The sequence below is a fragment of the Marmota monax genome, unplaced genomic scaffold (assembly GCF_021218885.2).
Source record: "Marmota monax isolate L192 unplaced genomic scaffold, Marmota_monax_Labrador192_F-V1.1 WCK01_AAM20220418_F8-fsc00316, whole genome shotgun sequence".
In the NCBI taxonomy this organism is placed as follows: Eukaryota; Metazoa; Chordata; class Mammalia; order Rodentia; family Sciuridae; genus Marmota; species Marmota monax.
Genome location: NW_026693064.1, coordinates 70,420 through 97,424, shown reverse-complemented (window position 1 = coordinate 97,424; position 27,005 = coordinate 70,420). Strand labels below are relative to the sequence as shown.

The 27,005-nt window shown below is 52.9% G+C and overlaps 2 protein-coding genes across 15 annotated transcripts; one reads left to right on the top strand and one right to left on the bottom strand.

Annotated features, from left to right (window-relative positions):
• Positions 1-8,232: 8,232 nt before the first annotated feature.
• Positions 8,233-17,865, top strand: Znf692 (zinc finger protein 692). Of its 6 annotated transcripts, XM_046453882.1 has the most exons (12): positions 8,233-8,314; positions 8,941-9,127; positions 9,418-9,446; positions 9,756-10,019; positions 10,882-11,026; positions 11,118-11,240; positions 11,521-11,742; positions 11,829-11,906; positions 12,004-12,082; positions 13,668-13,782; positions 16,652-16,751; positions 16,864-17,865. In XM_046453882.1, the coding sequence occupies exons 2-12, from the start codon at positions 8,952-8,954 to the stop codon at positions 17,192-17,194; spliced, it is 1,662 nt and encodes a 553-aa protein (XP_046309838.1). In that variant the 5' UTR covers positions 8,233-8,314; positions 8,941-8,951; the 3' UTR covers positions 17,195-17,865. The 6 variants fall into 6 exon arrangements, with proteins under 6 accessions (XP_046309838.1, XP_046309840.1, XP_046309839.1 ...); XM_046453884.1 differs by lacking the exon at positions 8,233-8,314 and having other exon boundaries at positions 8,408-9,127; positions 10,981-11,026; positions 11,524-11,742; XM_046453883.1 differs by lacking the exon at positions 8,233-8,314 and having other exon boundaries at positions 8,408-9,127; positions 10,981-11,026.
• Znf672 (zinc finger protein 672) lies at positions 17,733-26,703 on the bottom strand. Of its 9 annotated transcripts, none has more exons than XM_046453886.2 (3): positions 26,423-26,703; positions 21,994-22,152; positions 17,733-20,019 (listed from the first exon to the last, which is right to left on the bottom strand). In XM_046453886.2, exons 2-3 carry the CDS (start codon positions 22,013-22,015, stop codon positions 18,593-18,595), a joined length of 1,449 nt encoding a protein of 482 aa, XP_046309842.1. In that variant the 5' UTR covers positions 22,016-22,152; positions 26,423-26,703; the 3' UTR covers positions 17,733-18,592. The 9 variants fall into 9 exon arrangements, with proteins under 9 accessions (XP_046309842.1, XP_046309843.1, XP_046309846.1 ...); XM_046453887.2 differs by having other exon boundaries at positions 17,733-20,277; positions 21,969-22,152; positions 26,423-26,702; XM_046453890.2 differs by having other exon boundaries at positions 17,733-20,137; positions 21,969-22,152; positions 26,423-26,702.
• Between the last annotated feature and the right edge of the window lie 302 nt (positions 26,704-27,005).

The following is a 27,005-nucleotide window of genomic DNA, read 5'->3' as shown; positions in this document are numbered from 1 at the left end:
TCCCCAACCACCTGTGGTCTTCAGGACTAGTTTATCAGCCTCGTTGTACAGACAAGACAGCCAGCAGCTCCACATCTTCACGCAAGAAATGATCACCAGGGACTCATCTCGCCCCTGGCCGGTCACAATAGCCAGCAGAGTGCATGGAAGAGGTTCTCCTGCACCCCGTGGACAGCTCAAGGGGCTTGTTATTTTAGATGTCATTACAATGTCAACACCTGCTGAGAGCCACAGAATGACGGAATGACACATGGCATTTTTGCCAGAAGGAGTGGTTGAGAGGTGAGTGCCAGGGAGTCATTGAGATGAGGATGGTTATGTTAAGCTGTGTATTCAATTGTATATTAGACCCCTGCTGTCCACTTTGGAGTTCTCCTGCTACTTCGCGGGTATTCCTGGAGAGTTCAGCTTTGGTTGGGGAAGTGCCGGAGGAGGGATTTCCGGTTGGTGGTTCCTGGAAGGGCCCGCGTGGTTGGCGTTCGTGAGAGTTCGGGCAAAAAAGGAGTTCCTGTTTTGAACCTACAAGTGCCTCGTGGTGGCTCGGTTATTTTGTGCCCAGCCAGATTGCGGCAAACACCATGTCCCCAACCTCCAACTACCTCCCTCAAGGTCACAGAACACAATGTGCTTCTCATGCCCTGTGATGCCATCATGCTGGCTGGAGTGCTGGCCCGGCAGCACCAGGGTCACCCCTCCCAGGGTCAGTCTCATGTGACCCAAAGTCCTGGCAGGATTCCCAGGGAAACAAGGTCCCAAAGGGATGAGCAGTCCAAGCTGTGCGGCTCCCAGTGAACCTGTCCATCACTGTCAGCTGACATTCAAAAGCCCTTTCCTGGGCCCAGACATTATGCTGGCCCTCTATAGACACCGTCACTTCTTCCAATGGCCTTCCCTTGGTGGAGGCAGGAAGACTGAAACCACCAGTAGGAAATGAACAGCCCAAGTGATATAGCTGGGATTCAACTAGGTCTGCTGGTTTCCAAAATCTAGGTCTTTTTAATTCATGTTTTGAATTTGATTTTTAAGGACATAAGTGATGATAGAGATAAAGATTCTTTAAAAATTGTACAATAAAAAGAAAGCTGGAGTTAATTTGATAAGTCAGTCTGCCCCCACCCCCAATATCTAGCTATTCTCTCCAAAGAAAATGTGATCCCAGGTTACTGTATAGTGTTTGGTTCAGTTTTATTGGTTTTCTTTTTAAAAAATAAAAGCCACAGTGCACCTAAGGAACTGAAGTAAACAACTTTTGTCTTCAGGTTTTAATCATGATGGCATGGAAAAGTCTTCCTCGTTATTTCTAACCACCTGAGCTTGTTCCATGCTGTCAGTGCCCCATGGTTTATTTATCTGCCTCCTTACCCATGAACCTCTGAGTCATTTCTAGTTTTTTTTTTTCTGATTCATATGACAATGTTCCCTTGTGCATATGTGCAAATGGAGCTTTTTGTTGGAAGTGCTATTTAGCATAAATCTACAGACAGTCCCTGACTTAGGCTCCTTCAATTTAGGAGTGACCTCTCTCCAGCCTCCCTGGCCCACCTGTCTTTCCCACCATTCCCTGTGGCCTCTCTCATCCTAGGAGTTAGAAAGATCCTTCTAGAAATACACTACTTCCAGGGTAGAACAGCAAATTTGGGTAGAAGGAATTCTCCGAGGTCTCCTTGGGCTCATGTCAGGCTTTCTAAGATCTCTGCAAGGAGACCAACCCTGACAGACTCATAGGTGTTAGAGACTGTATCAGCTAACCATGGCCCATAGTGCTGTATAACATCCACCCACAATAGTTGGCACTGATTTAGCTCATGAAATCTGCAGACTAGCTTATCTAGGGTAGACTCTACTGTGGTGGCTCAGCTTTGTCATTTCATGTCCTCAGCACCACTTTTCATGCCTCATTCTTCTGCTGGGGCTGTAGCAGGCTTCCTCTTTCCCTCCCTTCCTAGGAGTCAACATAAATAGAACAAAGGGAGGGATGCTGATGGGGGCCCTTTTACATATGGCTGTAAGTTTCCAGGGTTCTGGAGATGCTTTAGATGCTTCTGGAGTAAACTGGAGATTGACAATGAGCAGAGGAGGAGAAGAAGTCTATAGTCTCCACCATGCTTCCCAGTTCTCACTGGTGGGAGGGACTTCAGTTACCCAAGCTGAAGGAGCAGTCTGGGGAGGGCAATATCTACCAAGTGCTGATAGGTGGAAGCAAGGCAAGAGCTTGGGATCGTACAGTGGTGAGTGGGCGATCAGACAGGCCTTGGAGAGAGGTCCTCAGAATGCTGGTAGCTCATAAATCCCTAGATACTAAAAGCTTGATGCTGTAAGATGGCAGAAAAGGAAAGGTTGGATTCATTTTTGGTCCAAATGTAAAACTTTCTAGAGAGGAAGATAAGACAATTAGGAAAGAAAAGGGGAAGAGGATGAGTGAAGGAGAGAAAAAAAGAGAGAGACCAGAAGCAATGAGAAGGTCCGAATGGAGAAAAGGTAGTTATATAAGTAAAACAGGAAAAGAAACAAGACAAGGGAGAAGAGATGAAAGCAAGACAAATATGGAAGTCTGCAGAGCGGGATGAGATTTGCTGTGGGGCTGGAGAGTCTCCTATAATCAGTCTTCCACTGGTGTTCCTCTCCCCAGCAAACCTGGCTCAGGAGCCCTACTGTTTCTTCAGCAACCTCAGCTTGCCCTTCGGGGTTCTTCATCTATGGTTGCAAAGGTTTGGTACAAAGAATGAAGATGCCAGAAAGGAGAAGGAACTGGGAGTTTCCTCTGCTGGAGAAACCCTGTCATTTGAGCTTATCACCAAATGAAGACCTTCACCCTTCAGAATAGCACACAAGAAGCCACGTTTTGAGAACAAATCGATTTCTCTCCATTTCTATCTTCCTCAGGGAGCAGCAGGAGTGGCCCACACAGTGCATCCTAACATCTCACATCTGCCAGGACCTTTTCCTGCGCCCACTTCCCTGCCTGTATTTCATGTTTTTTTTTCCTTGGGCATTTGCGCTGAAAGCCCCTTCATTTCTTCTGCAACACATCCAAGACACAGGTGGCAGGATCTTGTCTACAACCTGGATGATAACTGCAATATATCTGCAAATCCGCGATTTCCCACAGTCTTTGGCATATCACAGAGGATAGCTCTTGGGGACAACGAGGGTTGTGTACCGACCACGCGCTCCTCTTAGGTTGGGGAGGACAACATGTGGGCGCCAAGCGCAGCTCAGAGCAAAATGGCCACACCAACGCGGCTGTGACCTCAGCAGCGCGCACGGCCCTCTGTTGGCCATGCTGGTCCGGCTCTCCCACGCTCTCCTGCCTGAGCCCTGTCACCTCGCCGGTGACAAGATCGAAAAGGTAAGGTTTCACCACGGGCAGCGGGGCCACCATGTCACTGGGCAGCTGCTGCTTCAGCACTTGGAACTTGATGTCGCTCCAAAGCTGGCGTCCCGGACTTCGCCGAATCCCCGGCCTCGAGGCCCTAAGCACCCTGGCCGCCATAACATTTCCAATTGCGAGTTCCCCAGCAGCTCGTTTTCAAGTCCTTCGCGTTCCCAGCTCTCCCAGACCAGCGTCTAAGCCTCCCGACCCAGCACTGGCGGACCGGCCAGACACTAAGGATCCCCGCCCTGCTTCTCTTATATACCATCCCGCATGGCCCCGCCCACATTTCGTCAAAGGGGGGGGAAAAACCTGTGTGCCGCGGCCCGGCATGATTGGCTGCTGGGAAGAGGCACCGCCCACCAATTGTCAGAGGGCGTAGACAAATAGAATGGGTGGGTCTTGTGCTACTAAGAGCCTTTCTGTGGACACCCGAAGGGCTTGCACTTCCAGTAAGTCGTCATCTCAGGATTTTAGTGATCCCAAGGCTGTAAAATTTGGCTCTTCCCTCTGTGGGCCAGGGGAGTGGAAAGTGATTTTTCTCTTAAGAGATGGAATATTGAGAGCTCAGATGATACAGCATTATTATTAGATCTGGCTACAACCATGGGGTAACATGTAAAGTCCAGGAAAAATAAATGTTATGGAGATAAATGTTATGTGGTCTGTTCTCCACACAGACCCCCTAGTTATGAGCGTTTGTGATGGGGAGATTAGGAACTTTATATGTGAAAAAGAACTGGCAGTTTCAGTGGGCTGTAAACCATAGCCAAACAGCAGCAGAGCTACAAATAGCTCAAGTTCAATCTTAGCCTTTGTAATGGGATACTAAAATAGAACTCAGGTCCTCACATTGCCCTGAAGTCACTGAGGAAGAGAAATATTTACAGAGGGCTGGGGATGTGGCTCAAGCGGTAGCGCGCTCGCCTGGCATGCGTGTGGCCCAGGTTCGATCCTCAGCACCACATACAAACAGAGATGTTGTGTCCGCCGAAAACTAAAAAATAAATATTAAAAATTCTCTCTCGTTCTCTCTCTCTCTCTCTCTCTCTCTCTCTCTCTCTCTCCCCCTCCCTCCATCCCTCACTCTCTAAAAAAAATAAAATATCTTAAAAGAAATATTTACAGAGAAACTGCCTCTTCTTCCCATTCCCTGAAAGCACTCTTCCAAGGGACTTAGAAAGGTGAGAGTTGGGGCTACCTTTGAGAGAATTGTTCATTCCTTGTTTCTCTCAATTCAATTGAGAGAATTGTTCATTCCTTGTTTCCATGATGTGAGAAATTGAAGGGAGATGGAGAGAAAAAGAGGATTGATCTCTTGAGAGCATTTGACTCTGGAAGAAGTCTAGAGTTGTTTTGAACAGTATCAAACCCAAAGAACCAAGGTTCTTGGGTCTCAAAGTGAGTAAAAGACTTTTTTTTATTGTCTAAGAGTAACCAAGAATTATGGGACCTATTTGTAGTTGTACAAAGGAACTAAAATTTTAAAGATATCTTTTTCTGTCGACCTCTCTAAATTTTCAATCATTGAAGTAAGGAATGAATAATTATCTCAAAAGCAGCCACCAGCTCCCACCTTTTTAAGTCCTACAGAAGAGCACTAACTTCTTGGGGTTGGGGAAGGAGAGGTGGTTTCTCAGTAAATATTTCTCTTCCTTCAGTGACCTCAGTGCAGTGTGAGGACCTGAATTCCAGTGAACCCAAGGCCTCAGGCATTCTAGGCAAGCACCTGCCACTGAGCTACATCCTCAGTCTTTTTTATATTTTAAGGCGGGATTTTCCTGTTACACAGTCTGCCCTTGAACTTCCAATCCTCCTGCCTCAGTCTCCTGCCTCAGCCTGGGATTACAAGCATGCACCATGGTGCCTGGAAGACTCCTGCTTTACATATAAACATAGGTTTTACCCTTATTAGTGAGTAAAGTATCTGGAACACGGTAGCTGATCTTCCTTCCTACCTTATGCTACTCAACAAGTATATTGAATCATCAAGACCACAAATGAATAGGAACATGGACAGGACATACTGGGTTCTTCCTAAGGGTGGTTCGTGTTTGAACTCCATGACACTTGGGATGTTTAGCCTTTGCAGAAGAAGGCTGGGGTAGCCAACAATCATCATATACCAAAAAACAAACAACCTTCCCCCACACACACATACACAAACAAGTCCCTAAAATGATTTCAAAAAACAATGAGTGTGGTCAAAGCAAGAGAATAGGGCACAGTGGGGAGGAAACTGACAGAGGGAAGGAGCTATCTGAGTGGGTAATCTTACAGCCAAGATATACATGGTGAAAAGAAAGCGCCCACCTGAAGAGCTAGGAGGAAGTGCCCCAGGAAAAAAGAAGCTCCCTCCAGCATGGTCAACACACATCAGAAAGAGCAAGTGGAAGTGGCCAGGTCAGAGAGCACAATGTTCAGGAATTCAGAGGAAGATTCCTGAGAAGCAGCCAGGGGTCAGATCTCCTAGGATCTAAGGCCACGGTAAGGACTTTGGATCACACTAGAGATAACTAGAGGTTTTAAGGAAGAGATTTGCCTTCACTTCATCTGCATTGTGAGAGTAATGTCAAAGTAGAAGGTAGATTCATGGGAAAGGTGTGGGCATAGACCATGAGAGTGATGATGGTGGTCTGGTACGTTAAGAACTAGTCTCAGGAAGAACCTCCAAGCCTTAATGACTGGAATCCAGGAAGATCACCTTGCAGCAAACACTTTGGATGTAATTATTTGAGAACAGTGAGATGGGAGATCACTTGTTGCACTTTAAATGCACCTGCAAGCTTCCTTGTGAGAGAAACAGAGGGAGATTTGATGTAGAAGAGAAAGAGCAATGTGATCACAGATGCAGAGATTGAAGTGACATTGCCAAAAGCCAGGGAATGCTGGCCATGACCAGCAGCTGGAAGAGACAAGGAATGAATTCTCTCCTAGAGCCCTTACAGGCATGTGGTCCTACTGACAACCATACACACACACACACACACACATACACACAACTTATTGGTTTATGGTCAGATGTCCCAGAAGATACACTCAAGCCTGATTCCCAGGTTTTAGTTTTGAGCAGTTACATAGATGATGGCACCATTTACTGAGAACTGATAAGGGAGAGGGGAATGGGCTGTGAATCATTATCTTTCTTAGTCAGAGAAAATATAAGCTAGCATATGTTCAGGCTGACTTTGCACCAAACACTGTCCTCAACTCTTTACCTGAATGAACTGAATTAACCACGGAAAACCAAGCAGGCAGTTAGAAAGACTTTCAAGTCTGGGTTTGAAAGAAGGTTGGGCTGGAATATCAATCTGGATGCCATCAGTGTACTTAAAGCTAGGGGACCTAATGAGATCACTCCCCTGCCCCCCCCCAAAAAAAAAACATGTGGAGAAGAGATACTTGGTCCCACAGAAGATGGAAAAGGGTCCAACAAGGGGAAGGAGGAGGCCAATGAGTGTTGCCGAAACTCAGTCCTTCTCCCCAGTGCCAATTCAATAATGAAGGCATGGTTTTGAGAAAAAAGAAAAAAAGTTTTATAACTTTGCTAGCAAAGGAGAAACACAGGGGTCTCCAATCCCAAAGGCTGTGATTCTGCCCATCAGCAGGAACCAGGGGGGTTTTATAGAGGTAATTCAAAGGCTGCATTGCATATTTTCTCTCTTGGAGTTGTAATTCACCTTTTAATTTGGGAGATAGGTATTTCTGAGATCTTCTGGTTCTATTCCCAAAGTCTGTATTACTTCCTTCCTATGGTGGGTGTGTGCTCAAGGACAGACAAATCTTCCTAAAGTGGGGAAGAAGGGCTGGGGATGTAGGTCAGTAGCAGAGTGCTTGCCTAGCATGTGGGATGCACGGTGGTGCAGGCCTGTAATCCCAGCGTCTGGAGAGGCTGAGGCAGGAGTTTTGTGAGTTCAAAACCAGCCTCAGCAAAGGTGAGGCATCAAGCATCTCAGTGAGACTCTGTCTCTAAATAAAATACAAAATAGGGCTGGGGATGTGGCTCAGTGGTTGAGTGCCCCTGAGTTCAATTCCCGGTACCAATCAATCAATTAATCAATCAATAAAATAGATTAGAAAGATTTCCTCTAAGATTTTTTAGGGAGCAGCAGGGAGAGGAAGAGAAAGAAATATACTCATTTTAAAAATAAGTTGCAGTGGCAGAGCAGCAAGGGTTATATTCAAAGTATAAAGTGGACCACTGCTACAGGAGGAGGAAGGAAACCCGGGATCAGGTGAAATCGCAGAGCTTGGGAAAGCGTGAAGGCATCCATTGGGAAGAAGAGGAGCGAGATCTACCCATGATAGTCGCTTCCGTCTAGGGCCGAGAGGCAGGCCAAACTGACCACTGCATTTAGCTACATGGCCATCAAACAATCTTGAGAGGAGCCATTGCAGGGCTTGGAGAGAACAGCTCCAGCGGAGCCATTTGAGGAGAATGAAGAGAGAATGAGCCTGCAGATCATCTAGGCAACTCTTTGGAAGAATTCTGAAGCTACCAGAGGTTAGAGGCTGTGCCTGGCGGGGTCTCGTGGTCCAGAGGAGGCGCTAATCTTCTGCAGCACGTGTTTTCTCGCTGGTGGCAACTGAGAAGGGAGCTCGAGGGTGCTAAGAAGGCAAAGAGGCTAGAGAGGCCACGTGTCTGTCCTGACCGGAGGGCCAGGGTCTGTGCACAGGAGGGCTTGATCCTGGCCATCCCTCGTTCCCCTAAGCCTCTGGCGGTCCCAAGCAGCCACTCGCCACCCAGGCAGCTCACCACACACAGTGCGCTGCTCGCGTAGGATCACCGCTGCCGGCAGGGGGCGCGCAGGCGCCCAGTGCGCAGGCGCATCGCGGCCTCCCTCCCGCACCCCCGCCCCTCCCGGGACCAGCCGCAGTTCCGGGCAAAGCCGACGCTGAGGGGACGGTTTCTTAAAAGAGAAACGGCGGGGCGCGCGCGAGGTGGGCCCCTGTGTTCCCGCCTCGCTCCCGGCCTGCGCGCGAGGCCAGGGCGCAGGCGCAGTCGTGAGGGCGGGTGGGGGCGCACAGGTAAGACCCGTGCGGGAGGGCAGCGGCGGGGCCCTGGCCACCTGGAGCTGCCAGCGGGGTTGGCCAGCCTCTCGCTCTGTGAGCGTCGAGTGCGGCGGCCCGAGGCGGGGTGGGGGCACCGTGCGGCCCACCCCCGACCTGGCCGAGAAGAGCGCCCAGTTGCACGCCAGAACACCATCTCTGCCCCCCGGAAAGCAGCAAGGCCGGTGAAGTGCCCGCGCCCCCGCCTCAGCTGAAGTCTCCCCTTCAAGTCTCCCGCCCCTTCCCGCAGCTGGCGTTTGACACCTGAGTGGGCCGGAGGGCACGGGCCATTGTCCTGACTTTCATCCTGGCCCTGACCTGCACCCAGCGACACCCCCCACAGCGCCCCGCGCGCACACCCTCTTGTGCAGGGCGGTTCGGCTCCAGTGGCGGCTGCTGCTGTTGAAATATTTGAGTTCTGCCCGAGGCCCCGATGAGGACAGATGAGCCAGAGGGTGGTGGAGCAGGGGGCTCTGCCCCCAGGACCCGCCGGCAAGGAGCATCCCCTTCCCCTCCAGGCCCGGGACCCATGGCTTCCCCAGCAGCGGACGCGTCCTGCCTGCGGCGGGAGAAGCGGAGGCAGCTGGACGCGCGCCGCAGCAAGTACCGCATCCGCCTGGGCGGCCACATGGAGCAATGGTGCCTCCTCAAGGAGCGGCTGGGCTTCTCCCTGCACTCACAGCTCGCCAAGTTCCTGCTGGACCGGTCAGGGACGCGGGGGCTGGGGGTGGGGGTGTCGGGAGGGGGCGGGGCGGGCCTCAGGCAGCAAGCCTCTTGTCCCCTCGGGGGTCAGGTGCAGCAACTGCTCCTTTCCACCTTCAGGTTTCTCACTTTAGCAGGATGACCTGAGTGATTTGTGGCCTCCCAGGGTCAGTCCAACCTCCGTGGCCCCAGCGAAGAGGGGTCATTAGGCCTGGCCCCTTAAGTGTGTGGCCCAGAGCTGAGGGTGATGGTCACCCGGGCTCTGATCTGACCTGCAGCTTCTCCCTCGGCAGGTACACTTCTGGCTGTGTCCTCTGTGCAGGTAGGTAGAGGATGGCAGAGGAGGAGCCAGAGGGTACAGGAGCAAAGGGATTGGTGGTACCCAGAAGACAATGGTACCCAGAGATAGTTGGCTGGAAGCCCTGAATGAAGTGGGAAAGGGGATGGAGTTGGGGAGTTAGTCTTTTGGGCACCTCTGGGAAGGGGAGCAACGTCTCAGGGCTTCGGGTCTGCGCTCTGAAGGATGAAAAACTGCACTGGGGCTTCTGGGGACAGCATTGTCTAAATGTGGTTTTCTGGGTGAGAGGAGGGGCCTCCTAGCCCAACATGACTGCTCCCCCAACCCCTCCAGGTCCAGAGCCTTTGCCCCCCAAGGGTCTGCAGTATCTGGTGCTCTTGTCCCATGTCCACAGTCGGGAATGCAGCTTAGTGCCTGGTCTTCGGGGACCTGGGGGCCAAGATGGGGGGCTGGTGTGGGAGTGCTCAGCCGGCCACACCTTCTCCTGGGAACCTTCCTTGAGCCCTACACCTCCAGAGGTGCCCAAGCAGACCTCTCTTCCACGGACTAGCCCAAGGAGCTGGAGCCCCGAGGCCAGGAGTGGGCAGGAGCCTGCAGGTAGGCCAGGGGAAAGAGGCTGTGGAATGGGTGAGATCCTAGGTGCCATCCCCAGTACCATAGAAAGAAAAAAAAAAAAAAAAGAGTTGTGGAAAATATGAAGGAAAAAGGCTTTCAGGTCTCTGGGACAATCTTGTTTCTTTTCTTCTTTCCTTCCTTTTTTTTTTCTTTTAGTAGTGGGGATTGAATCCAGAGGTCCTCTGGGATAGGATAGGCCTCCACAGATGGTGGCTAAGCTACATTCCCAGAACTGGCCTTGAACTTGCAACCCTCCTGCCTTACCCTTCCCAGCAGTTGGTACTACTGGTGGGCACTGCCACGTTTGGCTCAGAACCTTGTTTCTAAAAACAGTCCTTTTATGGCAACAAGGAAATAGTCCTCACATACATTGTTAGATATGGTGTATTGTCATTAGTGGAAAATAAAAAAAAATAAGGGTAAAAAGGGCAGGCACAGTGGTGCACACCTGTAATCCCAGTGACTGGGGAGGCTGAGGCAGGAAGATGCCAAGTTCAAGGCCAACATTGGCAACTTAGTGAGATCTTATCTCAAAAGAAATTGAAGCTAAGGGCTGAGGATATAGTTCAGTGGTTGAGGGCCACTGGATTCAATCACCAGTACTGTAAATAAATAAATAAAACAAAATCTATCTATCTGTATGTAATTGTATAAAATGTCTCTGGAAGGACACATAGGAAACTGGCTGCCTTGGGGAGAGCCAGGTGACTAGGGGGCAGTACTGGAAAGAAGGTTCTCACTGTGTGCTTCTGGGTTGCTTGCTTGCTTCATTTATTTATTTGTTTGTTTATTTTTGGTCCATGTGAATAGAACTTCTGAACCAAAATGCATCTTTCCACTCCAGTAGGCTCTTGGCCCTGCCCCCTTCCTAGAGGGCCTCCCCACATCTGTCCTCATTCCTTGAGCCCTGTGTTCCCTCCTTTGACCCTGCCTGTGTCAACAGGTTTGGAGTCTGCGCATGAGAGGACTCAAGAAGCCAGGGTGCCCAGGTGAGGATGGGAGGGAGGAGGGACAGGATGGGCCCGCACAGATGGTGGTGTGTGGGAGCAGGACCTCAGGCTTGCTTTCCTTGGCCTGCAGGGGGGCAGGACCCCCACCGGAGGCCTTCGTGCCCTCAGGAGAGGAAGAGGAAGACGGTGAGGAGGATGAAGAGGAGATGCTCATCGATGCCAGCCCATGGACCTACAGCTCCTCCCCAGATGAGCAAGTTGGGATGGAGGGAGGTGCTGGGTGGAGCACAAGAGGCACAAGGTGCAGACTCGAGGGGTGGGCTTGCTGCTGGGGAGGGCAGGTGAGCCTTGGCAAAGGCAGAGTAACTGGAAGATGGGCTCCAGGGGAGACTGTGGGCTAAAGGCAGGTATGAATGGAGACCCTGGGGAGGAACAGGGTTATTCCAAGTTTGAGATTTTCAGTTTAGGGTTAGGGTTGTCAGGGCTGGCTGAGTGCCCAGAAAGGTAATGCCCTTCTCTTCGTCTCCCTTCAGCAGTGAGCCAGATGACACCAGACCACCCCTTTCCCCTGTCACCTCCACACCCAAGGAGGGAGAGACAGCACCAGCCCCTGCAGCTCTCCCTGTTCCTGTTGCTACTCCACCCTCATCCACACACACCGAGGGTGCCAGAGACCCTCTGCCATCAGATGCTGGGGTGCAGCTGGAGCTCAGTGGGACCCCTTCAGTGGCTCAGCAGACAGAGCCACTGGCCAGGTAACATGACAGCCAACAGAGAGGGCAAGGGTACCCTATGACTGGCCCTCCCTCAAGACCCTCCACTCCCTCTTTGCTGCCCTTAGCCCTACAAGCCAGTCCTCATCTGCCCTGACACCGGACTGGGATGAGGACACTGCACAGATTGGGCCCAAAAGAATTAGGTAGGACTTGGAGGAAATGGTGCTCTGGACAGGGTCAAGAGGAGGGGAGTGGAGGAGAGCAGGCGGGAGTCATTCTGCTCCCCCTTTCCTTTCCTAGGAAAGCTGCCAAAAGAGAGCTGATGTCTTGTGATTTCCCTGGCTGTGGAAGGATCTTCTCCAACCGGCAGTATCTGAATGTGAGGGACCCAGTTGGGGCCCCGTGTGTGCTGGGCTGAGGAGGACTTCAGGGTGTGGTCAGGGGCATGCAAGCCCTTAGGTTTTATCCCCAGCACTGCAAAAAAGAAATAAAGGGAGGGAGTGGAAGGAAAAAGAAGGAAAATAAAAGAAGTCTAGGTGTAGGGGGAATTGGAAGCCAGAAGGAAGAAGGTTGTTGTGAACAGGCAGTTTCCTACATTAACCTTTAAATGAGATAGATAACCAGTAGATGTGGAAAACCAAGCCACGGGCACAGAGCTCCTGGCCACTCCTGCTTGCTTTGTGGGTCCTCAGAGGACTACGCAGTGCCTGTTTGTCAGTCACTGGTAGGTGCTGGTGCAGTTCTAGGTGCTTGACGTAAGTTCTTGATCCTCACAGACTTGCTGTGGAGTAGGTGGTGATATTACTGCCAGTTTGCAATTAGGGAAACCAAGACTCCCTGAGTCAGCATTGCCAAGGCTTCTCTGCTAGAGCGAGGTGGTGCTGGGGCTGTCTCCACACCCCTGCTGGCCTGCATGGGTAGACTAGAAGGACTGCACTTAATCTTAGCCAAAAGGCCGAGAAGTGATGACTAGAAGGACTGGGCAGCGGTCCTGTCCCCAGCCTCTCTGCCCAGGAAGTTTGAGGAACAGTGGGGAAGAGGACCAGGACCCACAGTTGGCCAGAGCCCATGGCAGAGTGGGTCCTGACTGTGGTGTGAGTGGGAGGGACCAGAGAATGTCTCTACAGGAGGCCACATGGGAGTCATGGGGGTGCCTGAGTGCCAGTAGCTGAGCAGAGCCCTGGCAGGGGCAGACACCTGAGCTGGCTGTGTGGGAGGCCGAGGCTGCTCCAGAGGTTGAACTGTGGCTAAACAGGATGGTGGTGCAAGGGACAGCTAGGGTGGGAATTAGCTTAGATGACAGGAAGTACTCATGATGGGGCATGGAGATCTGAGAGCCCATCTCCTGGGCATGGGGTGTAGCCCTGTGGCAAGCGCTTGCCTGGCATATGTCAGGTCCTGGGTTTGGTCCCCAGCACTGCCAGAGGGAGGGTCAGAGAGAACCCCTTACCCCTAACAGTACTCTCCACTGGGAGGCTGTGGTGTGTGTGTTTCTAAGCAGGTTAGAAGGGAACCACATATTCATATGACATTAGTGTGCATCAGTGGCTGAGCTGTCAGGTGGTCGAGGGTGTGTTGTCCATTAGTACTGACATGGAAGAGGACAGCCACATTCACCTAGACCACTCTCCCCTCCAACAGTGAGTCCGTGGTAGGTGGGCAGGAGTGTCACAGGGCCACTGTGGGGCCTTTGTACAGGGCCACTGTGGGGCATCGCGCTGAAGAGATGACCAAGTGGGAGTCCATGTCAGGATAGGGTGGGTGGGGCACAGCAGAGTGGTCGGTGTGGGATGGATGTGGTGCTGCTCCTGGTGCAGGCGAGGATAGGTGGCGTGACCAGGCCGTGACAGGGCTGTGGTGCGGGAGGTGGCAGAGGTGCCTGCCTGCCCCTCAGCTCGGTCCGTCTCCCTGAGGAAGGCAGTCATCCTCCTGGCCCTCCTCCCCTGCCACCCCTTCTTCCTCAGCACCACAAGAAGTACCAGCACATTCACCAGAAGTCCTTCTGCTGCCCGGAGCCCGCCTGTGGGAAGTCCTTCAACTTTAAGAAGCACCTGAAGGAGCACGTGAAGCTGCACAGTGGTGAGTGCTGGGGTCCACTTTGTCTGTCTCTGCCCCCCCCCCCCACAGTGTCCCTTCTCTTCCCTCTGTGTCCTTTCCTGTCCCTTGTGTCCTTCCCCTTACCCTGTGGTCTTCACCTCCCCCTGGGCCTCCATCTTCACCTGCCCCACGCTTTCACCTTCTCCCCGTGTCCTTCACCTTCTCCCCGTGTCCTTCACCTTCTCCCCGTGTCCTTCACCTTCTCCCTCTGGGGCCTCCCCTCCCCCGGGGGACACCCTCTCTCTCTGTGAACCTGCTCTTCCCTCTGAGGGTGGCTCTAGGGTCGCCCTGCATCCCTGTGAATTTAGCCCTGGTCTGCTTGGACTGTGCCCGGGGCTGGGTACAGCAGTGCACAGCAGGAAGCCCTCAGCCCACAAGCACCCACTTAGTGATGAAGAATGACAAGAAGTGATGCTAGGGCAGCGAGGAGGCTTGCTGCAGTAGGAAGTGAAGCCTGAGCGAGCCCTGAGTGAAGACAGTGTGGAGACCCTCCTCAGTCCTAGGACCAAGCCTGGGGGAGGCGTTTGGTCTCACCTGTGGTGCTCTCGGGGAGGGAGGAGGCCAGGAGGTTAGGGAGGAAGCTCACAGGAGTGGTGGCCTTGGAGACCACCACAGGACAATGTGGCTCCTGCCTCCAGTGAGACAAGACAAAGGCCAGGTCACAATGCTGTGTGGAAAGTAGGAGGACCACAGATGCGTAGAGCATGGTGCTTAGCTGCCAGGCAACTATGGAGATGGGCAGATGGTGATGGTGGCCTGGACCAGCCGTGGCAGTTGGTGAGCAGTGGCTTGAGGCTGGTGTATGTGTGATGGCCAGAAGGCTGCTGGGGCAGGATGAAACCGCCTCGTGCGGGACAGGCAGCAGGAGTCAGGGGTGGCTCGGAGGACACCAGAAGAGCAACAGGCAGAAGGTTTCCCCACTTTAAGGGAGAAGTGTCCTGTGAAGGAAAATACAGCCCAGGAGATGCGAAGTCACAGCAGACACATCAGGCCAATCTGTCTTGAGTGTTGGGAGCCCCCAAGGAGGGTCCCCACAGAGAGGTGGGAGAGGGGTCCTGAGCATGGTGCACCTGGAACCCTGTCTTATGGGTGGCCTTGGAGGAGGTGGAGGAGGGTCCCACAGAGACGTGGGGAGAGTGGGCCTGAGTGTGGCACACCTGTCCTGGGCCTGCCAGGTGGGCGCAGGGGAAAGCAAAGGTAGGATCTGAGGGTTGGGGGACAGCGAGTGCTCCAGGGAGGAGGGTTCCCAGCTGTGGCTGTGGGAAGCTGTCCTTGACCGCAGGAAAGTGTTCTGGCAGGAGGGGTTGAGCTGGGCGTCAGGCCGTGGGTTGAGGCAGCTGTGGGAGCAGCGCAATCATCTGGAGAGCTTGGGGTTTGCTGCAAACATGGGGAGAGGATCTAGACCTATGGGCCTGTGGGCTCAGGGCAGAGGTGGGAGTAAGCCCACAGAGCAGGCCTTGCTGACACCTGCCAGTGGGCCCTTGAGTGAGACGGGCCTTGAGGGCTGTGGCCAAGGGTTGGCATGCAGGTCAGCTGATGGCCCGGTGGGCAGAGGGTGGGGTCCACTCTGCTGGTTTCTTCCTTCTTGGTGGCTTGGAAAACAGGAGCAGTGCTGAGCAAGTATGGAGAGCCCAGGTGTTGGAGGCGAGTGGATGGGCAGAGTGTCCTCTGGATTCTAGAGAGTGGGAGAGTGGACAGGCCAGGGGACTGCAGATGGATGGTGAGCCCCTGAAGCTGCAGCTGTAGATGAAGAGGCTACAGGAAGGACAATGCCCCTACACATGTACAGGCCTAGAGTAGGTCCAGTTTGTCTGTCCTGTGTTGGGTGGGAGTGAGGAGTGGGCAGATTGGTGGTATCAGTGAAGGACACCTAAGATGGCCATGAAAACAGAGCTGAGGGGAGAGGGACGTTGACAAGGTAGTGGGGCCAATGGACCAGAGGCCTGGATGTCAGGAGATTATCATAGCAGCACACGGTAGGAGGCCCTGGCTGGAGCCAGGATGCTTGAAGTTGTGAGTTCTGAGGCTGCACAGTGCTGGAGTGTGACCTGAGGAAGACAGGTGGTGAGGACAGTGACTCTGGAAAGAGGGCCTGGAGTCAGAGCTGTGTGGATGGATGGGAGTGACAAGGGAGGAGTCTGCAGGTCTGTAGAGGATAGAGGGAAGAGGTCTGTGGGTACCAGGAGAAGCAGGCCCAGCACTTTCCCTGCAGGCCTGAGGCTGTGGGAGAACCACAGCAGTCCCTGTGAGCTGCTGGAGATGCAGTAACCATGGGCAACAAGCAGGTGTGGCTGGAACTAGCAGGGAGCAGACTCTGGAAGGAGAGGACAGTCATTGCCAGCAGTCTAGGTGTTCCGCAGGGCCCTGAGCAGGGCTGGACCTGTGGTCTGCAGGCCTGCATGGGGAGATGATTCCAGATGCCAGAAAGTATCCTTGGGGCTTGGACTATAGTCCTGCTTCCTGCCCCTGACTCCAGGTATCCTGTGGCTACTGCCTGGTGTTCCTGTCCACAGGGACACAACTCTCCATTCCTCTGGCAAAGACCAGCTCCAGGGCCCATGATGAGGTCGCTGCAACTCCACAGGGAGATCAGGGTTTGGGTGGAGAGGGGTGTGACAGTGATGGAGCCTTCCAGCTGGATGTTCCATTCTGTGCCCCTCCCCACTCAGTCGTCCCACCTCTCCATGTAAAGGAAGTCCAGACAGGCTCCATGATTTGGGCACCTCCTTAGAACAAAACCAGGACTGACCCCTAGGACTGCTGCATTCTGTGGGGGATAATGGGCAGGGTGGGCCATGGAGGGGCCGTGGGCCTGGGGACAGACGCTGGAGTGTGCCTCGTGTGCCCACAGACACCCGGGACTATATCTGTGAGTTCTGCGCCCGATCTTTCCGCACCAGCAGCAACCTCGTCATTCACAGACGCATCCACACTGGAGAGAAGCCCCTGCAGTGAGTGCCTGAGTGCTGAGGGTCCCAGGCGGGGCCCAGCAGGAAGCCCTGGGGGAGTCAAGGCAGACTGAAGTCAAGGCTTACCCCTTCCCTCCTCTGTCCCTGGCTGCAGGTGTGAGATCTGTGGGTTCACCTGTCGCCAGAAGGCCTCCCTGAATTGGCACCGGCGCAAGCATGCAGAGACAGTGGCAGCTTGGCGCTTCCCTTGCGAGTTCTGCGGCAAGCGCTTTGAGAGGCCAGACAGCGTGGCTGCTCACTGCAGCAAAAGTCACCCAGCTCTGCGCCCAGCCCCACAGGAACGACCCGGCCCACTGGAGCCCTGTTGCAGCGGCTCTGCTCCCGAACCTCTGGGGTCCGCTGAAGGCTCTGGTGCTCCTTCAGCAGTGACCTTTCCCCCTCAGCTGGCTTCAGGGAGCCAGTCCCCAGGGACTGCACAGGACTAAAAGCCAGGAGGATAACTGCAGATATCTGGTCCCAGAAACTAGGCCACAGGGATTGCAGGTGGAGGCACGGGCCCTGAAGAGCCAGGCTACTTTAGTCTTCCTGAAGGAAAGAATAAACGAGTATTTTACATGAGCACTTTGGGCAGAGCACGTTTTAGTACCTGAGATGTAGGAATGCTGGATTTCTTTGAGAGCTGGATGTGAGAGTGTGCCAGCATGCAGGACAGGTACAGGCCCCTCTCTCTCTCTGCAGGCTCTCACCTGCCCTCACCCTGATTTCCAGATTCACTAGGCACTTTGGTAGTCTTTCCTGGGGAGTATAAACCTACTCTCATCCTTGAAGAGAGAGGCTGTAACAGTATGGAGAGAGGGTCCCCACAGAGTGGTGGGCGAAGCTAGACCAGGATGAGGCACGTCATCTAGGTCCTTGGAAAGGGGTGAGACCTTGGAACTATAGAAGGACCTGGCTCTTGGATACTCCCAAAGTCTGTGAAGACAGCAACCTCAGATTTGACAAAGAGATTCTTGGCATCCAAAATCCAAACAACTCTTTTATTTCACCAGCCGTAAGCAAAAAGTCACAATTCCAGGAGTCTCCGTCCTGCTTCCACCTGTGAACCTGTTACCCCATGGTTCCAAGTTTGATTTGGAAATAATATTCTGATACTCCACTTGGCAGTACTTGGCTTTGTGAACCCACATGGTCTTATCCCACATGCCAGGGCAAAATGTCCCCCACCTGGCCGGAAAACATTGTCCTAATAGGAACCCGAATTTGCTCTGGGGACAGAAGATAGTCATGCTGAGGGTCCTGCCTGGTCTCATCTGGGTGGGCTACCATTCCCAGGGAGCAAGCAGCTCCTGGCATGGAGATGCTGGTTCAATGGATTGGGCTCCCATCTCCATCTTTCAAGCAGAGGGAGAAAGCAGTTTAACAGGTACAACTAACTGGCAAGAAGACCACAGAGCTGGCAAGATGCAACTAGCCAAATCTGTGACTTTAGTACCTAGAGAGGCACAGCAGCAAAAGTATTGGGGAAAGAGGCCGAGGAAATGCACACTGGCGTAAGGAGAGGGGAGAAGACAGCACACAGGAGGGAAAACAGGAAAAATACCAGAACACAGGCCAGCAACAGGACACAGCTCTGGGACCCCTTGCACACTGCGGGAGGGCTGTCCTGATGCCCTCCCCCATACCTGGAGAGGTTGGGAGATTCAAGGACTGAGGATGGGGAAAGAGCCTCTGGGGAAGTCAGTGCAGAGGTAAGGCAATCCTGGTAAACAAAGGGCACCAACAGAAGTGCAAAAGGCCAAACCTGTGAGTCCTCTTTTGTCCCTTGGCACTGTAAGGGTGCTAGCCCAGGCCCCTTCAAGAAGCCTCCCAGCAAGTCACCCTCATCAGGGACATAAGACCCCTGGCTTTTCCTGTCCAGTTGGCCCCATAAGGACCAGGTCCGTGCCTCCTGCAGCCTCACGGACAGCAGCACGGGCACGTGTATGGGCCCGCTGATGCTGTGACAGTGACCGGCTGTGGCTAAAGCATTTGCCACACTCAACACATTTCGCTGGCCGCTCGCCCAGGTGTGTCTTTCGGTGCAGTGCAAGCTTGGAGGCGACGCTGAAGGCCTTGCCACACTCAGGGCACGTGTGTGGCTTATGGCCTGCGTGATTGCGCAGGTGCACGTTGAGGTTGGACACACACGTGAATCGCTTGCCACACAGCTCGCAGCCATATGGCTTTTCCCCAGTGTGCGTACGGCGGTGTTTGGTGAGGTCTGAACGATCGCTGAAGCCGCGGCCACACTCGGGACATGGGAAGGGCCTCTCCCCGGTGTGGATGCGCTGATGTACCACCAGGTCATATCGCTGCCCAAAGCCTTTACCACAAGTGGTGCACGCGTGTGGCCGCTCGCCACGGTGGCTGCGCCGGTGGCGTAGGAGCGTGGAACTCTCGCTGAAGCAGCGTCCACAGTCACTGCAAGCATAGGGCTTCTCGCCCGTGTGTGTACGCTGGTGGCGCACTAACGTGGCACTCTCCAGGAAGCCTTTGCCACACTCTGGGCACTTGAAAGGCTTCTCACCTGAGTGCGTCTGGAGGTGGCGCGTTAGTGTGGAACTCTTGCCGAAAGTCTTGCCACATACAGTGCACTGGTGCACGTCTGTAGGACGGGGTTGTGGGGGCATGTGGGCTCCAGGGCTGGGAACAGTGTGGACGCGTGCATGACTGCGCAGCCCTGCACTGCTGCGGAAGGCCCGAGGGCACTGTGTACAGCGGTGGGGCGCGCCAGGGGTGGGGACAGCCGGGTTGCCAGCTGGGTGAGCCCGCGCCTGGTGGAAACGCAGCGCGCTCTGCCGGAAAGCACGTGCACACAGTGGGCAGCGGCAAGGCTGTTCAGGTGGGTGTCTGCGGCTGCGATGCAGCAACAGCGCAGGTAGGTGAGGGAAGCGGCCACCGCACAGGCGGCATGGGTAGGCGCGGCTGCGCCTATGGTGGGCACCCAGGTGCAGGTCGAGTCGGCCGCTATGGCGGAAGCTCTGGCCACACTCGCTGCAAATGTAGAGAGTCTGGCCTGCGTGGGTCCGCCTATGAGCACGCAGGTCGGCAGCCTGTGCGCAGCGCTCGCCACACTCCAGGCAGCGGAAACAGGTATCACCACCATGGGCACGCTCATGCCGCAGCAGCACTGTGCTGTAGCGGAAGCTCTTTCCACACTCGCTGCATGCGTAGGGTCTGCCCACTGCCACACTGCCTGAAGCCGCCAACATGGTGAGGGGCGGCCTGCAGGGAAATGTGCTCCTTGCTCCAAAGGTAAGTTTTGGTTTTCCTAAGAGGGAAGAGGGGGAGGCCTCAAAACTGTGTCTTCTAGAGGTCTTTCTGTCACCTGTAGGCGCTGCTTCTATTCCACGGGCAAAATGAGGCCAGCTTCACCCTGCTGCTAAACTCTGCGGGGAGAAAGTCATGTGAGTCCAGCAGAGCTGCCAAACCCCGCTGTCGGAAGGGAGAGGTTAACGTGAACGCTTCCTGTGACAGGTTGTCTTATCCTGGGGATCCCATCAATATGAAGGGAGTGTTCTTGTACTACCTGGAAGGGAGGAGGGATGGATCACATCTGTCCTGGAGAGCAGAAAGGTGTGGATTCAAAGGGGAGTTTAGTTCAGTGCGGAAACCCGGCACCCTCAACACTTCTGGAGAGGGAAGAAATGGGAATGCCTGGCCTGTTCAGTGGCAGGCTGGGTGTCCGGCCTAGGGAAGCATTAGGCAATGACAAGGAGGGGTGGAGTATTGAGAACCCAGGCCAGACCATACCAAGGAGTCCTCCGCCACCACTTCCTGAGCATGGACAGTGAACCACCCAAGCCTGGAAGGACAAAGAGGCCACATACTAAAGCACAAGGGCATGCCACAGAAGCAGCAATAGCCTGGCAAAGGGCACACATCTGATGTTATGGAAGGGGCTCAACCTGGGCAAGCGAAGGTATCTGAGAAACCCCCCAAAATTGTTCCTTAGCTTTGGACATCACCTATAAACAACTACTTAGTACATGCCCAGTTGAGAAAGCAAGTCAGGATCCAGGAGAGAGGCAAAAAGGAAGAATGGAAAATTCACAAAACAGTTATTACAAGTTAGTGATGTTATCCAAGAAGTGCATTCCACATTTTCAGGCAGGGCTGGGGGAAAGAACAGGACCTCTTTCTAATTCTCAGCTATACAAGTTTGTCAACACTCTGCACACTTTCCTTACTGCTGCAACCCTAGGGATCTGAGAACATGCAGAGTGAGAAATCTCCAATAGTATTCCTAACAGGTTCTCTGGCATCTCTCTAAGCAGGATCAGCCTTTTTTTAAAAAAATGCACACAACTTCACAAACCCTCCAGCTAAGAATGTAAATGTGGCTTCACCTCCTGATCTGGTCCATGAGTCTATCACCAGCCCAATGAGTGGGGACATTGAAGATTATGTATAACCCTTAGTTTAGCTTTTTTTTTTTTTTTTTTTTTGGTACCAGGAACTGAGCCCAGGGTGCTTAACTACTGAGCCACATCCCCCAACCTTTTTTATTTTTTGAGACAGCATATCTCTAAGTTGCTTAGGGCCTGCTAAATTGCTGAGGCTGGCTTTGAACCTGTGATCCTCCTGCCTCAGCCTCCCAAGCTGCTATAATTACAGGCGTGTACCACCGCACCTGGCCTAGGGAAGATATTTTTAATGGATATTTTCAAATATAAAAAACTAGGAAGAATGAATCTTGAACCACTCAGTGACCAATTTCCATTCTTGTTTCATCTGTGACACCACTCCATGTTTTATTTTTGTTTTGGTTTTGGTCAAGAAATCCAAGCCATCTTAGTAAAAAAATAACGATTTTCAAACAAAATCTGAAAGCAGGGTTTGAGCACCACTGCAGACCAATGAGCAGAATGAAAGGATCCTCCAGGGAACCTTTCAACCCAGTCACCCAGGTTTAACTCAGTCACTCAGGTTTTACCAACTAGTCACCCAGGTTTCACCCAGTCAACCAGGCTGCTGATTCACTGAACATCAGTTCAAAAGAATGCTTGCCTGCATGGGAGTGAAATTCCTAGAGACCCAGTGGCTGGACCCAAATGCCAAAAGGGCAATGCCCATGGCCTGGTGAGTGGCCTGCCTCCCTGGGGGTCTCCAGGAGGCATGGCACTCCCAGCCCATAGTTTTGGAGCCCACACTCTCTGAGGCCACTGCTTCCAGGACACATGTCCAACAAAAGGCAAATGCACCAACACAAACACACACCTAAACAGTGGCTAAACAAAAATACCGTTTCCTCTTGTCATTGACATGGGATATGAGAGGTTCCACTGTAGAGTGCAGGTTCGGTGCTCCGGTACCAGAGTGGGCCTTCAGGTCTCTCTTCCAAACCTCACCCCATTGTGGTGCTCATCACAGAAACAAAGGGACCTGTGCATGGGGCAGAAACCTGGAAGAAAAATATAAAGTACCATTGTGTCCAAAAAGAACAAGCAGTAGACCACTCTCACTATGACCCCCTGGGTACGCGTAAGTTTTAAAGTTGCTATGCTGCTAAATTCTTTTACTTTGGAAAAAAGATGAAGTACAGGCAAGCTTGGGAAAAGGCAAGGGGGTGACTGTGGTCTGTGAATTCCTAACTGTTGAATACTGACAATATTTCAGTGTTTCATGCATTTAATACTTATAAATTCTCCACATATAACTAATAAAAATAGGTACTAAGAAGTAAAATAAGCTAATAGAAAAATTAACATTCATGGTAGATTTAAGATAAACTTCTGAGTTTCATATATCATTTATTTATTTTTGTCTTAATAGACAGGTATTTCGTGCCCTAACTAATTGATCAGAAATTACATTTCAAGGGCATTAGAATTAATCCTCCATTTAGGCCCGTCGTGGTGGCGCATGCCTATAATCCCGGCAGCTTGGGAGACTGAGACAGGAGGACAGCAAGTTCAAAGCCAGCCTCAGCAAAAGTGAGGTGCTAAGCAACTCAGTAAGACCATGTCTCTAAATAAAATATAAAATAGGACTGGGGATATGGCTCAGTGGTCAAATGCCCCTGAGTTCAATCCCTGGCACCCCCTGCCAAAAAAAAAAAAAAAAAAAAGAAGAAGAAGAATTAATCAGCAATTAGGACATTAATTAACAATTCTTTTCCTCTGAGCCATGTCCTTCAGTCAGAACAAAAAGAATCCTCTTTCCTGGTACTCTGTTTTGCAACACCAGCACTTCTTGGATGGGAACAGAGACCCAGAAAGTTACAATTGACAAGAAGCAAATGATCATCTTGCCATCTCTATCCATTACAAAGTTCGCAAAACTCATTGTGTGCTGTGGCCAGAGTGGCCAGTGACTGGCGCAAACCAGGTCTCGGGGATCCCCTCTCCAAACCCTTCCAGTAGTAGTTTAGTGACTTATTACAGTGAGGCCAGACTCCATATGTAAGATTTTGCTTGACGTAGACCTGCCAGTCACACTGCCAGAGAAGATGCAAGAAGTGAAACTGAGGGAACTCTTGAGAACTGTACCATCTATTCCAGCAGCCAAGAGCTACACGTGGCCCCTGAGCACTTGAAACTGAGTCCAAAGGGGGATGGGCTGAATGGGTTAGATGAACTCCTCATTTCAAAGACAGTAAGAAAAAATACTACAAAATATCTCATTAATAATGCTTAATGTTGATCACGTGGAAAATATTTTTATATTTTATATATGTTAAATAAAGCATACTATTAAAATTTCACCTATTTTTAAAAAAATTTAAATTACAAATACAACTTATTTTTCATTTCTATTGGATAGCACTTGTCTATATGACCTTTCCAAATCCTGTAACATCTTACCAAAGGTAGCCCACCTCAAGGTCTCTGGAGTGCTCTGATTGGAAGGTTGTGTCCACCTGACTTCATGCCACCAAAACCACACAGGAGCCTTTTCCAAGGCTCTAGCAACTGGCCACCCACTCCAAAGAAATCCACCTGCTCTTTTGGGAAGTGGATGTCTGTAATGCTCATGTAGAACTGGTTGGGCCTTGGGGTTGTGACCACTCAAAACATTCTCCCACTGCTACATATTTGTGGACGTGACCCCTTTTCATCCTGCCAGTAGTCTTTGAGGTAGTCATTACCCATTACCCTCCTCTGACCTGGGGTTCCCTTATGGGCCTGTCCCAGAGTCATCCAGCAGAAGCACGTAGTTTGAAGACACGAGAGGTCTGTCACTTTCCCTGAAGCAGCCCCCACCGGATCTTAGAGGGCCCAGCTGACCTGTAACTGCTCACTGAGCAGTGGCAACATACCTGACTGTGTGGTTCAGTGGGAAGTATGGTGGACAGGGGAGTAGGGGGTAGGATGCTGGCCCTGGGGTTTGGTCTATGTGCACAGCATTTACCTTAGAACCCTGGTCTAGGAAATGGAACAGTGTTCAAAAGGGGACAGGACCTGGTGTGTGGGAAGACAGAAAGAGGGAGCTGCATCCAGAAGAGGTGCCTTCTGCTGGATCTAACTCCCTTAGGAAGCTGAGAGATGCCATTTCCAGGTTTCTGTGACATCCCTAGACTATCTGGAAATCAGAAGTAAATTATCCACTCCTTACTCTGGGTGGTGGTAGTGCAAAGGCTTATTTCAGCCTGAGGAGCCTGATTTGGGGCCCTTCCAGGAGGTGCAGGTCCTGCCACTGAGAAAATCCTTGCCTGCTTCATTCAGGCCTCTTCTCAGTAACTAGCCATAGAAAAGGTGACCCTCTTATTCTCCAACCCCACCACTCAGCTCTATTCTGAATTAGCCAAAGTAACAGGGCAGTGATTCCCATCTACCTTGGAAATATTCCAGCCCTATTCTGGGAGGTGAGGATGGCGAGTGGAATTCAGGCAACAGAATGACCCTCCGCCTTCCTTTTTTCTCCTCCAACAGCAGCAAGGCCCAAGGCTTCCAGAGAAAACATTCCTTCCATTTGGAGATATGCTTAAGAGCTGGTGGAAAGAAGAATGACAGCTCCCTTCCACCCAAGTACCCATGTCTGATAATGAGCCAAAGACATTCTTTCAGAAGTTCTGGTTTTACAAAGATTTTGTTGACAACTTGGAAGTGTGAAGAAGGTGGGTATGTAGGCAGGTCTGAGAGAGTGTACACTGTAGTTTATCCTATCCCTCTGACATGGGCCCAGAGTGGCCAAGGCATCCCAGAACCGGGATCAGGAAGACTGTTAGGTCTTCAACATACTCACTGGGTCTATCAAGGTGTACACATCTGGCACTCAATGCTTTTTTAAAAATGAACAGATGGCTTCCTGACAGGAGTAAGTCCTGAGAAATATGTTCTTGGGCCATTTTGTTGTGAGTATCCGGGTGAATTGCACACAAACTGACAGCTACAACACCACTAGGCAATATAATCTTCTATAAGAAGGATATGGAAAACAGACACCAGAGAGAAAGGAGAACGATGGCCCCCAGGGAACTTCCTTTATCTACAACTGTTCCCCTATAGCCTTCCTGCCCCACCCTAAAGGAGCCCACCAGTGATGACCCAGCTCAGCTAAACCCTATAAAACTAGTTCTTTCTTGTAGCCCCTTGCTATTTTCCCTTTGAAAAATTGTGCCCTTCCGTTGCCTAATAAAAGCATCGATGACGATGACCATGACCTTTAAGGTCAGCCTCCCTTTTTCTTTTTGTATCATCTTTCTTTTGCTTTCGAAAAAAGCAGTCCGTCCTGATAAAATTTTTCTTCAGTCTGTGGCTGGGATTCAGTTCTCACAAATGTTAGGTTTCTGGAGGAGCCAGCTTTTTTCTATAGTTATCCTATTCTCCATCACCCTAAATACTATGGAGTTGGGAATGCAAACTGTTTAAAGGAACCAGAGAGGCACATGTCTTAACTCCTGTTTTTCCATTACTAATTGTGTGACCTTGAACAGAGAACTCAGGGTGTCACCCTCCTGCCTGGGAAAACAGTTTCCTCGGGCAGGAAAAGTGTCTAAGTTTGAGAACTGCAGCTGACTCGAGTTGAGGGCCTGGTTTCCTTGGACTGCCTTTCTCTGGAGAGGCCCTAACACGCGGACCTCTGCCCCGCGGAGGCCCTGGCTGCACACCCCGCCTTCCCCACGTGGTTGGAGTAGCGTGGCCCGCGCGGCCGCGCACCCGGGGCTCCCGAGTAAAGCAGAGAGGTCGGCTTCGCCTTCAGCCTCGGTGCTTGGTACTTAATGGGAGTTGGAACGACTGTTCACGGAATGACGAACGTGGCACCTGAACAGGTCGCCTCCGTGGGCCCCCGCAGCCTATCCGGGCGCCCCAGTCGGCGCGCCGGGAGTTGCTGGGTAGATGGCCGGGAGCCTTCCCACCGCGGGGCCTGTCCCAGCCCCCGCCCCGCCCCGGCGTTCTGCACGCGGAGGGAGGGGGGGAGGAGAGTTCCGCGCCCGGCGGCGTCACTGCCCCTTTAATGCGTCGAGGCCCCGCGGGGCCGCCGACGTGGGGCCTCCAACGCGAAGGTCACCGGGGCAGGGCGGCGAGGACGCGCTGAAGGCTGGCCTGGGCGGAGCGGGCCGCACGCGGCGGGGCGCGGACCAATCGCCGCTCCGCCGCGCCTGAACATCACGCGTTGCCGAGGGGCGCTTCGGCCCGGGCAGACTCGAGTGGCGGCGGAGGGGAGAAGCCGGCAACTGTAGGGGACCGCCGTCCCCGCCACCCTCGCCCTCCCGGCCCCCGGCCCCTCACCGGTCGCGGCTGGCTCCTCGGACGACGCGCGGCTCCCACTCGGCAGGTCTGCCGACCCGCTTCCCGGACTCCGAGACCGGGGCGGGGAGCGCGGCCGCCGAGCTGGCAGCGGGAGGCGCCTCGGGGCGGAGGTCACGTCGCAGGCCCGCTCTCCCCGGCGGCCGGTGTCGCGGGTTGCTGGGGAGCCTGGGGGGTACACCTCTTCCCGCCCAGCTCCAGGGAGGCGCAGGAACCCTGGGGAGGAGCGGGCCCTGCGGGAAGCCGAGGAGGTGCCTGGCCCCGCCCCTAGCTCCGCCCCTGGACGGGCGCAGCGAATCCCTGCCTCCTCCCCTGCCCGCCTGCCCTCCCCTGAGCCTCATCCCGGCCAATTGGAGTAAAGGGCGCCGAGCACCGCGCGCCCCCACCACTCCCCGGGCCGCGTTGGGTGAGCGGTCTTGAGGCTGGTGCTTTCCGGGCCAGCGGTTGGAGTAACCTTGCGTGCTGAGCCCGGCGCGGCCAGTGCCCGACGCGAACCAGGTCTCGGAGGGCCCCCTCTCCAAACCCTTCCAGTAGTAGTTTAGCGACTTATTACAGTGAGGCCAGA

Bases quoted from the DNA above. Each gene is read 5' to 3' on its own strand.
- Znf692 (XM_046453880.1), top strand. From the start codon at position 8,856: ATGAGGACAGATGAGCCAGAGGGTGGTGGAGCAGGGGGCTCTGCCCCC. The intron at 12,083-13,667 runs GTGAGGGACCCA...CTTCTTCCTCAG, and splicing joins CCAACCGGCAGTATCTGAAT to CACCACAAGAAGTACCAGCA. The intron at 16,752-16,863 runs GTGAGTGCCTGA...CCCTGGCTGCAG, and splicing joins ACTGGAGAGAAGCCCCTGCA to GTGTGAGATCTGTGGGTTCA.
- Znf672 (XM_046453886.2), bottom strand. From the start codon at position 22,015: ATGTCAATGACAAGAGGAAACG. The intron at 20,020-21,993 runs GTATTTTTGTTT...CTTCCCTCTTAG, and splicing joins GTCAATGACAAGAGGAAACG to GAAAACCAAAACTTACCTTT.